The 13,647-nt window shown below is 36.0% G+C and overlaps 1 protein-coding gene across 1 annotated transcript in view; it reads left to right on the forward strand.

The window, feature by feature from the left end:
• Nucleotides 1-3,010: 3,010 nt before the first annotated feature.
• Nucleotides 3,011-13,647, forward strand: part of LOC136802373 (transportin-1-like) — a 30,210-nt gene continuing 19,573 nt past the window's right edge. Inside the window, exons 1-3 of the mRNA XM_067059104.1 lie at nt 3,011-3,174; nt 11,677-11,758; nt 12,020-12,273. Of these exons, the coding sequence (XP_066915205.1) occupies nt 3,067-3,174; nt 11,677-11,758; nt 12,020-12,273 (444 nt within the window). The 5' untranslated portion in view covers nt 3,011-3,066. The remainder of the gene's footprint in view (nt 3,175-11,676; nt 11,759-12,019; nt 12,274-13,647) is intronic.

Below are 13,647 nucleotides of genomic sequence, written 5' to 3' on the forward strand. Positions count from 1 at the left end.
GAGGGAGTAAAAAGTAGTTTCAAACGTGCTCCTCTGGTACTTTGAGTATTTTCGTCTTCAGCATTGAGCTGAATGAAGTTAAAAAAACTCCAGAGAGTCAAGGGTAATTTGTTATTTAGGATTCTGTGGACAAAAGATACCGGGTGCGTCACAAAAAGGTTTCTCTCTTTGAGACTAATTTTCTCGAAAGCTAAAGATTTTAAAAGAACCATTTCTCTTTCATTGGAAAGAAGAAAGATAAACGTAAATGTTGATGATGATTTTTGTGAATCAGTTTTTCTACTGTAAAATGCATGCCTAGAAATCACTTGAAATGAGGGTTTTATCCTGATCATTGTTATAGAAATGAAATTTTATTCATCTCAAACTAAACCATGCATTGTTTTTGTTAATTCTTGCTTGCAACGCAACTTTTAAGAATGTTTTTTTAATATACAACTTGGTTTTTATAAAAGAATCATGCTGATTTGTGAGTAAAATAAATAGAAACATTCACAAAGTGGGGACTTTTCAGTAAGTAAACAGCTTTGTTTTTATAAAAGGAATCATGCTGATTTGTTAGTAAAATAAAAAGAAACATTCATTAAGTGAGGATTTAAAAAATTGGGGAAATGTTTCTCTCACTCTACTTTAACATAATTGAAAATATAAACGATGAAAATTAAGTATTTGAATAATCGCAGGCCTAGACCACTATAAATCAAAATCTAGACGTGCGATGATCACACGTGAATTTTTCTTATGCCAAAGCCTATAGCGGTGTCAAGTTACTACAGATTTAAGGTAAAGAAGACCATCATTTCAACTTCTACGAGTGCTTTAAAAAATCGAGTTTTGGGAGTGAAATTTAGCAAAAAAAATTATTTTGCGGCCGGCCGGGTGAGTGTTTTTTCCGTCACCCAGTGGACCGGAAACAAAAAATTTTCGGGTTCGCCTCGGTGCGAAAGAGAAATCGTGTATTTTTTTAATACGCTGTTCATTAAGTCAAATCAAATGACTTTGAAGGTTCTGGATTTGAAAAAAAACGTCAACAACATTTAACCCACCCATTCATTAGCGTCAATACACCGTTTAGTAATGTCGACTGCACACGCGTCCAAACAATTTTCCATTGTTGTATTTTAGTATAGTGATCGCAGGAAACTACAGGGGAGAGCGTAAAAAAAACTAAAAAAGGTAAAAATTTGGTTTTCATAAGGAAACCCAGCAGAAAAAGTGTAGGTAAAGAACTCCTTTTAATCATAACTTCTTTTCCTCTAGATGAATCTTTGTGAAATTTTCAGGAGAGATCCATAAAATAGACCTTTTTTCAAAGAGGACGTCCTGTTGAATAATTATGTAGTCCAGCCATAAAAACAATGATAGAGCCATGCACAATTACTGTATCATGCATATTGTAATAATTATGCATGGTTTTATCATTGTTTTTCTGCTGGACTACATAATTATTCAACAGGGTGGCCTCTTTGAAAAAAGGTCTATTATCATTGATATCATGTTCAAATATATAAATCATTCTTTTTAAGGGAAAGAAAAAAATAGATAATGTTTACATAACCTTTCGGTTGGCAGACGATATCATACTCCAGGATGCAAGTGAAATTTTTCAATCCGCGGACCTAGACGGGGGTTCGGTTATTATCAGTTAGGGTTAGGGTTGGGGCTGGAGAGTCACAATATAAGGCTGAAGGCCTTCTTAGGGGCACTCGTACCCTGTGACTTAACTACTTAACTTAGTTATTATGTAGGGGCACCGGTAGGGTTGGGAGCTTTCTTAATTAAAGTCTGTAAATTACACGCTATAATTATTTGTGAATGACAGGTTTCGTGTCGTGTCTAGTTGGCGTAGTAAGCCGGTTAAGCATTGGGTTTGTAAACCAAGGTTGCTTGCATTTGGTGGTTCGAGCTGGGGTCGGAGACCTGTTTCACCGGTACAGGCAAATTTCAGAAAAATATTCAGAAAACAGTTAGAAACACTTGAGAAAGACAGAAAATCAAGATACAAGATAGGAAAGTAGAAAATAGGGAGAAAATAAGAGACGATGCATCCTGGAGTATGATATCGTTTGCCAACCTACCCTTCCACAGTACTAAAGTGCGCATTTTTACCTGTACCGTTTTCACGGTGGAACACGGAACGGTGTGTATTGACGTTTTTTTAACCTAAAATCGATTTGTGAGTGACCCCTAATATCATGCCCTGAAAAGCTCGAACGACCCAGGAGTCTCTAACCTACAGCAAAAATACCTATATCTATATAATTCAGAAACTATTTGAAGCTTTACCCTCTTTACGTGACCCACACGTATATAGTATAGTCTGATTTGGTAAAATCCAGTAAGAAGGCACACTATCTAAAGTTGCCTGTTTCTATAATCTGACATGATACCTACAAAACAAAAACAAAACTATGGTTAGCACAGGTCCAAACAGGATAGCAGTTTGAGAAATCCTTCTAATTGCACCCTTAACCACCATGGCTTAAACAGTGCATGCAAAGTCAAAAATCCTAACTGATAAAAAAGCAGTGTTTTTATTTTTTGACCTCAAATAACAAAACAGATTTTTATCTCTTTTGCCACCAAAATATTAAGATGTAGAGTGTTAAACAATTTCTTTAATATTAATGATCAACAGATCAATTGATGACATTTTCCATTGCTGGTCGATATGTCGATACAGATCCATGCAGCAAAGGCCAAAGCAAGAGTAGAAAAATTGAGAAAATTCTAAAAATTTCAACAAATTTCATGCCGCCATTATGACAAATTGAGTTCCGTATTAGTCCTTTCGCCGGACACAGTGATATACGGTTGGTTTTTGTCCCGTAACTGAAGCTACCATCTTTGTTTACATCTAAGTGTAATTTACAGACCGTACTCTTTCAGCTGGACTCGCTTTGGCCTTTAATATTCAACTGGAAATAGACTAGAAACATCGCTTACAGTAGGTCCCACAGATTTATGAGTCTTGGTCTTGAAAATACATAGGGGTAGAATCGAAATTTCATGCTTTCCCAACACCAAACCACTCTCCAGCAAAATTGAATCTGGAGGCGAGACAAAATGGAGGCGTTGAATTGGCAACCTGACCAGCAAGGACTCGAACAGATTTTACAACTGCTGAAAGAGAGTCAAAGTCCAGACACTGAAACACAGAGGGCTGTTCAAGAAGTATCCTTTTCTTTTGTTTTCAAGCATGTATTATTATTCTTCTATTTTTTAAAAACAAAGACACCTTTCTCTTTTTCATCTAGTCTCTGTTCTGGAGATCCATATAATAATAATAATAAAGCTTTACAGGTTTGCAGGTCACCGTGAAGACACATGGGCCTCTATAAACCGCTCGTACTTTTTACAATGATCTTTTTTAAATAGAGTTTTTTTCGCGGGCTCCCCCGGACTTTCCATTTTGTATTGTCTTCCTTGATTTTAGCATTCATTTTTTCGGCTTCCTTACAGTATAGACCTAACTCTTCATACAAAAATTACGGGAAACGCATATTTGGACTTTGTACCCTATGCTGCACTCAAGCACTTGGGCCAAAATCCCGCAAAGGCGGGACAAAAATCAGTTTTTTGAAGTTTGCAAAAAAACCCCACACTAGAAGTAGGGTGGTCAGAGGAAATTTCAAACTTACTTGCAGAATACCAAACCAAGTTTAATGGAAAGCCATAACCATCAGAAGAAAAATGAGGGGTCATTTACCTTCCAATTCTTTAAAGTTCCAAATTAATTACATTTTGAAGTTCAATTTTTCAAGCATTTTCGTGCACGCATCGCCAGCCATTTCGTACCTTCATTACAGCACCAAAAGCGAAAGTGTTTTATGAAAAATTCCGCGCGAGAGGTTTGGTGCGAGTTTTATTTTCCGTAGATGTAGCTGAAACGGGGGTAATTACACCACAATCTTTCCCTTAGCGCTTGCCACCGGAAACAGTTTGATTCTTACTTTTTTCACATTTGGAAAGAAAAAACATTGTTCTTTCTAAAAAATTCACGTTCGATAAAAATATTTGATTTTTTCAATGAAAAAAACGCATTTTAAGTACATAATTTGACTTCCTGAAAAATATACGTTGCTCCAACCAACGAACGTGGTACGTCTCAAAAGCTAAACTATTGCGGGGAACGATGCAAAAAATTCCAGGTCGATAGCTGTTTCGGGTGGCTAGCGCTTTGGATTTTAGAACCCCCGGATAAAAATTTTTGCCGTGCCGCGAACAAGAAGTTTGAAAAAACTCACCCGCGAGTACTCATTTTCAAATTTTGAAGGAACATGAAGACATGATGTGCTGATTTTTTCTGCAAACGAAAGCTGAACAAATTCTCTACACTTTGGAAAAAATACTTATGTTAAAAGAGGTTTCCTTCCTTGAGAAATGTAAGCTTGAATATTTTTTTTCGAAAATCTATGTTTTGTTACTGCCGCACGCGTAAGGCCCGACCTCCCTACTAGAAGATCTTTCAAATTCAGTATGTGAATAGAGCAGTAAAAAATACAACTTTTCTATTTTTCCTTTTTTTTGCAAAAGTTCTAGTAATGAAAATAAAGGGATAATGATAATTGAATACTATCCATTGATGATCCGGCGGCACTATCGTAAAGCTAGAATCGCTTCGCGTACTCTTCGCTTGAGAAAATGATTGACAGATTGAAGTTTTTCATCCTCTGCGAGAGTTCTCGGCTCAATCCTCGTACCGCGCTAAAATGGTAGACTGAGCTGTGATAGATCATTTCGATGGAAGTTGTTGGAATATTTACAAGGCTCTTGACAGAATATTGTTTGTTTTATTGTCAATGATGACAGTGCCTTTATAAATTTTGTTAGATCTGACAAATTGATGTTTGTAAGTGCACTTTATAGTTTTGATTCCCATTGAAGAATCATGTTCTGGTTTTCATGTTATTAGATGCTGTTTTAGAGCTTTAGAGCTACACTGCCTTACACCATTCTTTAATTATCTGTCTTTCATTTTGGGTCAAATCCTCTGTCAATCGGTAAGGAAAGCCTTTTTCTTTTGTTATTGCTTGCAACACTGTGTTCTTGTCCTCTTCTTTCGTAAATGTTGTGACTTTCATTCAGTGAGGCTGGAACTTCGATTTTTGAGGATTACGATTTTACCAGCTTTTTAGCAATTTTTGCCTTGCTAACAGAGGTGCCAACTCTCACGCATTGGACGTGAGACTCACGCATTCCAACACTGTCTCACGCAATTTTTCAAAAGTTTGATTTCTCACGCATTTTTGATATTTGAAAGAAATTTCCCCGATTTTCCAATTTTTGGAGAAAAAAAATTCCCCGATTTTCCGATTTTCGAAATAAATTTCCCCTATTTTCCGATTTTTGGAAAAAAAATTTCCCCGATTTTCCAATTTTCGGAATAAATTTCCCCGATTTTCCGATTTTTTGGAAAATTTTTTCCGTTTTCCGTCGGGAAATCGGAAAAATCAGGCTAAGATTTCGGATTTTCCTTCGAAATTTTTATCTCACGCCAAATGAACATCTTAAGTTGGCAGGTCTGTGCTAACCCAAATCTCGTAACCTCTTTACCTTAAAGGAAGATCGAAGTTAGAGTTTTTCAGCGGTCTGAAAAAAAACACAATTTAGCAGAAATTTTTTCATCTTCACCACGTGCATTTTCGTAGGGTAAAATGGCGAAATGCGAAAATCGAATTTGGCAAAAAAATTTTGAAAAATGACCCTACAAGATTTGACTATATCTTTTTATTCCATGAAGAGATTACTTTCAAATAAAAAATGTATTAACAATGAATGGGTAAGCTTTCTAGAAATCCAAACATAAATTGCACAGCTTCTACCAAAAAATAGCACTTTAGGATCAGAAACAGTCAAAAACCAGCTTTTTCCAATTTTCTTCGAGTTACAGGAATTAATTCCTTGTTTGTTTTGATCTGAAATTTTCAGTAGGGGTGGCCAACATGGTTCCCTTGCTCATATCAGGGGGGCCCGAGACGGGGGTAAGAGAATTAAAGTTTCTAAGTGAAATCTTAATTATCACCCAAAAAAGTGCCTTTTTTATGTCCATATCTTTTAAATAGATTGTCCCAGCCTTATCCCTCTTTCAGTAAAGCTTCCTATACCTTTTGTCCTTCAGAAAAACCAAAAATATTGGCCTTAATTGCTTGCTTTCAGTTCCTGTAGCCAGTAGTGTGACCCCCTGTATTTCTATTTGTGACCCCCTGTATTTCGCGCGGGTTTTTTAATCGAGATGTCACATGACTCTAATCCCGCAATCTTATTGGACTAGAGAAAGCAAAAGTGAAATCGCGCGATCTGATTGGATGAAAAAAGACCGCGGGAGCTGGAAACGAATGGAATTCTCTAGAATTCTCATTCGAAAACAAAATGGCGGCGAGAAAATCACGTCTTTTGCTTTGGACGAAAGGTTGTAAATTCTGGTTGATTTTAAGGTTTTATCTTATCTTATCTCATTTACTTTAATTAGTAGAGGCTTCTTCAATGCTTGGGGAAGGTAATTCTGTAAAAGTTATTTGTTTTTTGGTGGAAAAAAGTGTTTAAAAAAGCATTTTTTGTGCTCAAGGTTTATTTTTCTTCGCAAATTTTTGTCTTCAATCTTAAATAGAGGAACGAGTATTTGACTGATGGTTATGATTTTTTCACAGAACATAGTAAAACTATTCAGGAACTTAGACCTTTTTACAGAATTTCAAAAAATCTGTTAGTTCTGGAGATATATTGAAAAGTTTAGACATGGGTAGTTCGCGTTCGTGTTTCGCGTTCCCAAACCAAACGCACGTGTCACACAGGATAGATTCTCAACAACAAAATACATTATTTGGTCTTTGGATTTGTTTCTGACGTTTTTCTTTCAAAGAATATTGATCACTTTCCTTTTCCCCTTGAGTGGGCGAGAAAAAAATGATTAGCTTGCATTCGCGCGCGGGCGAATAAAGATTAGGCGGCAATCTTGCACTGACAGTTACATCAAAATGCCTCCAAAATGTCAATACGAAAATTGCGTAATCAGAGAACGTATGTCTCGCTCATTATAAAATGGCCGAGACAAACTTTCAATAGTTGGATTGTAACATCGAGTTAAGTCTCTTTTGTTAAGTAACCAGGGGGTAAATAAAACAGACCTTGATACATTTATCGTTCGTTTCAACTTGACGATTCGTTTAAAACTCAGCCTCCTAAATATTTGGGGTAGGTAAAATATGTACAAAGAAATTCATACTTTTCCAACCCGGCGAATCTTTAAAAAAGAAGCGAACAATAAAATATAATTACCCTTTCCAAATAAACCTCTTTGGTGGCGATCGTAGTCTACTCTAACGTAATTGTAAAATTTATGTGATGGGAGTAATGTAATGTAATGTAAATGTTGTTTGGGGAATTTTGAAGTTCTCTGGAATTTCGATTGCATTTATTCAGGTTGATTTTTTATGACTTCTAATGGTACTTTTTCTAACGAGTTTGATTACTCTGTTCTCACACTTATGTCTTCTTTTTTTCGCATCCTTTTCCGTGATTACTTTTATTTATATTTTTAAAGACATATGAGAAGGCATATTGATGTAACTGACTGAGGGTGCTACTTAGTTTCCGCCCTATTTTGCGCCAACAATAGATTGGTCCAAATACGGGGGTATCCCAAATGATAAACGATGTCGTTCTGTACTAAGTGTTTATTTTCTGAGAGATACAAATAGTATATTTAATGTTATTAACTTATTTATTTAAGTATTTTTGAGCCCGAATTTAAATATCTGGTTAAATAACAAACAAATGATAGCAGCTTATGTTGTTCCTTAAACCCCTGGGAAAAGTTTTTTTGCCGACTTAGCTATTTTACAAATTTCGGAAAAGAACTCCCATAGGAATTCCGATACATAACCCGATTGGTTCATTTCGAAACGGCTTCAAGAAAGTCATAATGGCAGATAGTTTTAAAAGTTTCTGAGTAAATGTGTGTAATTTATTGATGTTGATGGTTTGTTGATTCTTTAAAGAAAAAAGATAACAGGTATAGCTTTTTCTAATCCTGGAATATCGAGGTTCCAGCTACACTGACTTTAATTGGTCGGTATCTCACTTTATCTTCTCTTTCTTTTGTAAATTTCCCGATCCGCTGCGTCTCGGTAATCTTTATACTCCTCAGATGGAGCCGCTTACCTATAATTTTGTCATGGATAAATTCTTCGTCCTCGATTTTTGTTTCTTCTTCAGTTTCATCTGTCGATTCATCACTCCCATGAAAAATTAGATTGCGTGCTGTCGATCGAATCAGCTGCTCCTCCTGCTTTTCTTTTCGAATCACATCTCCAATGTTTTTCTCAATGTGTTTGGATGTGATTTTAGCGTAGCTCATTGGTGGTCTTTTCACTTCTTCCTTTTCGACAATGCTTTCAATCTTCTTTTCAAGCGTGGCTATTCTGGTGTCGATAGTTTCTTTCATTTCGTTGACCATAATATTGACGTCTTGTGCTTTCAAATGGTTTATTTCTTCGTCCTGCCTTTTCATTATATTCTCCTGTGATTTCGTTTTTGAATCCTTCAATTTTTGATGTTTCATTTGAATTATACCTTTCCATTACCTGTGGTGCGATTTTGGTACAGTTTTGACACTGGAAACTTCTTGATTTGTATGACAAGCACATCTGGATCTAAAAAGTGGCAGTTCTGTACAAAGATAATGGACTAAACGGTGGCACTTCCTGCATTGTAGGGTATCTTTTAGTGCGTTTTCTTCATTTATGATGCACTTTGACGGGCTGCAAAAGTCGTTTATTGATGGTGATTTTTGATTATTTTCTTGAATTTTTTCCGCCATCTTTGTGCATTTTTTAGACAACGAAATGATTTTCAATATACTCTCTGCTGTTCAAACTTACACCACTTAAGCGAAAATCCCATCAGAAGCTACTCATTGAGAGTATGGTATTTTTGACCCAGTTTGAATTTGTTTACATTTGGTTTGAATTTTGTGGCAAAAAAGCCGTTGATAAGGTTTATAATAGTAGGGTGGTCAGGCGAAATTTCAAACTCATTTGTAAAATGTCAAACAAAGCTTAATGAAAAGCCCTTATCTCCAGATGATGTTAATCGAACGGAATTAAACGAAAATTACAATCTAATCAATCGAACGCAATAGAACGCAATCGAATGATTGCGATTCGATTGCCCGCCGAATGCAACCAAATATCAATCAAACGTAAAATTCTGGGTAAAATTCGATTGATTCGATTGATATTCGATTACGTTCGATTGATGTTCGATTATGTTCGACTGCGTTCAAAGGGTGATCGATTAAATTAGATTCCAATTTACCTCAATTCCTTTCAATTTTGAGCGCCTTTTATTTTATTAGGGAGGTTAAGTATCGATACGATAGATAAATCAACGCAACGAACGGGCTTTGACACACAACCTGCAGTAAACATGTGGGCCTGCATGATCTGCATTTTCTAGAATCCAGGCTAAAATGATTCATATCATCTTGTTTAACTCTTCAAATGTTGAACGAGAATTAACGTTAATCAACAGAATCAATTAGTCGAACCAGTCGAATGCATAAGCCAACCGAACGTAGTCAAATCAATCGAATCAATCGAATCAATCGAATCCAGGCACTAATCGAACGCAATCGAATCAATCAAGAAAATCGTGGTAATATTCGATTGGCATTTGATTGCGTTCGGCAATCTAATTTCAATCATTCGATTGCGTTCGATTGCGTTCAATTAATTCGGCGTTCAATTCGTTCAATTGACATCGTCTGGTTATCTTCAGAAAGAAATTTTAAGGGTAGTAGTTTAGTAGTTTTCCAGATATTCCATTTTGAAGTTCCATTTTTTGAAGATTCAGTGCTGCAAATAGGGAAATTTAAGTTGGCCGGTAATTTTTCGAGTGTAACAAGCAGAGGGTCTGGGGGAACCATCTTAGAAAATTTTGTAGTCTGTAATGACCTTTAGATTGGCTGAACACCTATTTTGATTTTAAAAACTTTTAAATTTTAACCGAACATAATGAAAAACTGAGTTTCAGAATGACCGGTAGAAACTACAAAATGACCGTTATTTACCGGTCACCGGCCGTTATTTGCAGCACTGAGATTTCTGTGCAAAAACCTCCCGCCATATTGTAACCTCTGAAATCGAAAGTGTTTCATAAAAAAAATCCTTGCAAGAAGTTTGGGGCAAGTGGGTTTTTCCATAGGGCAAGCTACAGACGGGGGTCACCATAATAATACCATTAACTTTCTCTTAGGGCTTTCCATGCGAATCTATTTGATTAAAGATTTTTTTCAGATATGGAAAGAAAAAACATTTATCTTATTAAAATGTTAACGTTGGTTAAAAAATATTGTAAATTCAAAGGAAATATTTGCATTTTAAGGGCGTATTTTAACTTGCTGAAAAACATAGAAGGCTCTAGTCAGCCAACGTGGTACGTTTTGAAAGCTAAACTATTACGGGGAAAATGCAAAAAAATTCAGGCCAATAGCTGTCTCAGGTGGCTAGCGCTTTTGATTCAAGTAACCCTGGTAAAAGAATTTCCTGTGTCGTGAACAAGAAGTTTGAAAAAGCACACCCGCGAGTACTCATTTTCAGATTTTGAAAGAACGAAATGACATATCTTGATAATTTTTTTTGCGAAAGAAAGCTGAATAAGTTCTCTTGAAGTTGGAAAAAGAATTTGTGCTACAAAACTTTTCCTTCCTGGAATTATGTAAGTTTGAAGACTTTTTTTCAAAAATCCTGATTTTGTTACTGCCGCAGGCGCGAGCTTCAATCTCCCTATTTATAGCCAATCAGATGGGATTTTTTCAGATTTACAGCCGGAAAATTTTTTTTCCAGGGGCTCGAAGAAAGAACAGAACTGCAATGATGTTTCTTATTTAGCTATATATTTAAATTTGCACTCAGGCCATTTTTCATGCCCTTTTAGCGTCCGGTTATCGGATGCTGCCCCTCCTGAAATTACTAAAGTATTGGTAAAAACAGCCTTTTTTGTGGAAAAACGCTGAAAAAAGTTCCCTTTTTGACCACCAACGGGCGCTGCCTTGCCTTTCTAAAATATGCCCAGGCACTATCAAATGCTAAATAAAAATAAATAAGTAAATTAAATACAGTAATATTCAATATACTATTTGTATATTTCAGAAAATAACACTTACAAAATGAGATTGCTTGCCATTGTCCAGGGTTTGAAATAGTAGTCAGACATTGGACATTGCCCTACCCAAATAGCTCCTTGTCCGACCAGAAAATCATAATTTTCAAGCTAAAGTCGCCCTAATCAGACATATTGTCCGACCCACTTAAAATCAACCCCATATTTAGATCATTCTATTGTAGATTCAAAGTTAGGCAGAAACTTAGCACCTTTGGCGCAAGATTGCTGCCTCATTCTTATTCTCCTGTGCAAGAACGCTAGCTAATCATTTTTCTAACCCAATCAAGGGAAAGGAAAGTGATTGATATTCTTCAAACGAAGAACATCAGAAAAAACTTATTAGCACAAAGATGTATGTTGTGGTTGAGAATTGATCCTTTGAAGATGAAAGAATTTTGGCGCCAAAAAACTCTTATTTCAATCTTCCTTAATGTAAAAGGCTGCTATATCTTCAATATACCTATTAAATCAATGTTTTCAAATTTTCCTTAACCATAAATTGTCAATTAGAAATTGGAATCATTGAATCAATTTCCAGACTTCAATAACTATCTGATCTTTGTGTTAACCAAGCTTAAAACTGATGGAATAGGTAAGTTGTTGTAACTTATATTTCATCACGTTCTTCTGTCAATTGCATTTCAAACCTATAAACCAACAACACTTTTAAGACAGCTTTAATCAGACTCAAACTAGGCAAAATGACAGACCTAATTTCTATCTCGATTCACAAGCATCTAGAATCTATTTCTATTTATACAGCATAATACAACAGCAATATTTTACAATTTTCTCTATTAAGAAGGTTGATTTTGAGCTAGCTTGAGCTAAAAATTATATGATCTTCCTTTAGATGAACCAACTCGCTCTTTGGCTGGGCTTATCTTAAAAAACAATGTCAAGAGCAATTACACTAAATTTCCTGCTGAATGCCGACAATTTGTGAAAGCAGAATGTTTGTATGCCATTGGAGATCCTTCTCCGCTCATTCGAGCCACCATCGGTATTTTGATTACTACAATCGCGCAAAAGGAATTTGGTACATGGCCAGAGTTACTGCCAATGTTAATGCGTATGTTGGATAGCGAAGATTACAATGTTTGCGAGGTTAGTATTCCTTTTTTATTTTTAACCGCATTCAATAATTATGAGGGCTCTGATTTGAGGGGGTAATGTTATTATAATATGGGTAAAAGTACCCCTTTTTTAAACCTGACTGAAATTCGAGCTGTTACTAGCAACCCTGCGGGGGCCCAAGGCGCCGAGTCTGCACCCGGCACAGTGACAAGCCGTTACTAGCAACCCTGACCCTACCTCCCAATACCCCCCTGAATCACGGAATGACGGATAGGAAAAATTATCGGGGAAAAAAATTGCGGGAATTTAAGTACATTGGTACACTCTCTTTTTTATAATCGTAACATTTATAAGCATACTTAGGCTCAAATTCGGTAAAAATAAGCATTTATGCTTTATTTTATAAATGCTAAGCATACCTCCAAGCTGAAATGCAAAAAAAATGTGCGGCTTTTCTAAAACTTTTTAGGGTTACTTTCAAAGCTGCTTGTCTGCTGTGCCAAATTACAAAGAAAACATCCATTCTTTGAGCTGAGTTGTTGAGTGTTCCGAGTTAGAAATTCGAAATTTTCATAAACCCAAAGAAAATCAACAAATCGAAGTATAAGCATATTTAAAAGCATTAATTTTGGCTGAAAACATTTTGCTAAGCATCCATGCTCAATATATATGCTTATAAAGAAAGAGTGTAGTTTCTTGTATATTACATTACATAAACAATCAATATTCCAGCTGTGATAATGCCATGGTAATGCATTTTGTAATAGTTGATGCACCATAAGGCTAGTATAACGGTTTTCTTTTTGGACCTACCTCCGGGTACCCCGGTGGAGGTTCTATAAATTAACCCATGCCTGTCCGTCCGTCCGTCCGTCTGTTACCAGCTTTTCTCAGGATTGGCTCATTAGTTTTTTCTGATTTTTTTAACAATGATGCAAAATGGCAATGCCCAGAACGTGACGGAGCCCAATTTTGGGCCAAAAACTACCTAAAAATAGGGTTTTTGACTTTGTGTAAAATACTGTCATTACTTTTTTCTGATTTTTTGTACAAAGATGGAGGGCAAGATTCTCTAAAGAATGGCTGAAGTGGTTTTTCCCGGAAAATTCTTATTCGCCTTAAAACGGATTTTTGTATTTTGGGGAAATTCCCTTTAACCAAATAAGAAAGTATAGCTTTTCTCAATGTTGACTCATAATTTTTTTCTGATTTTTTGCACAATGATGCAAAATGGCAATGCCCAAAATGTGACGGAGCCAGATTTTGAAGGAAAATTTTTTTGGCCAAATTTGGGCCCAAAACAGCTTAAACGGTTTTTTGGGCCTGAATTGTTTAAGTGATTTTCGCATTTGGGGAAATTCCTTTTTACCATTTTACATTATTCATCACACAAGCTTTATTTTT

Source organism: Clytia hemisphaerica, unplaced genomic scaffold (assembly GCF_902728285.1).
Source record: "Clytia hemisphaerica strain Z4C2 unplaced genomic scaffold, Clytia hemisphaerica genome assembly, whole genome shotgun sequence".
In the NCBI taxonomy this organism is placed as follows: Eukaryota; Metazoa; Cnidaria; class Hydrozoa; order Leptothecata; family Clytiidae; genus Clytia; species Clytia hemisphaerica.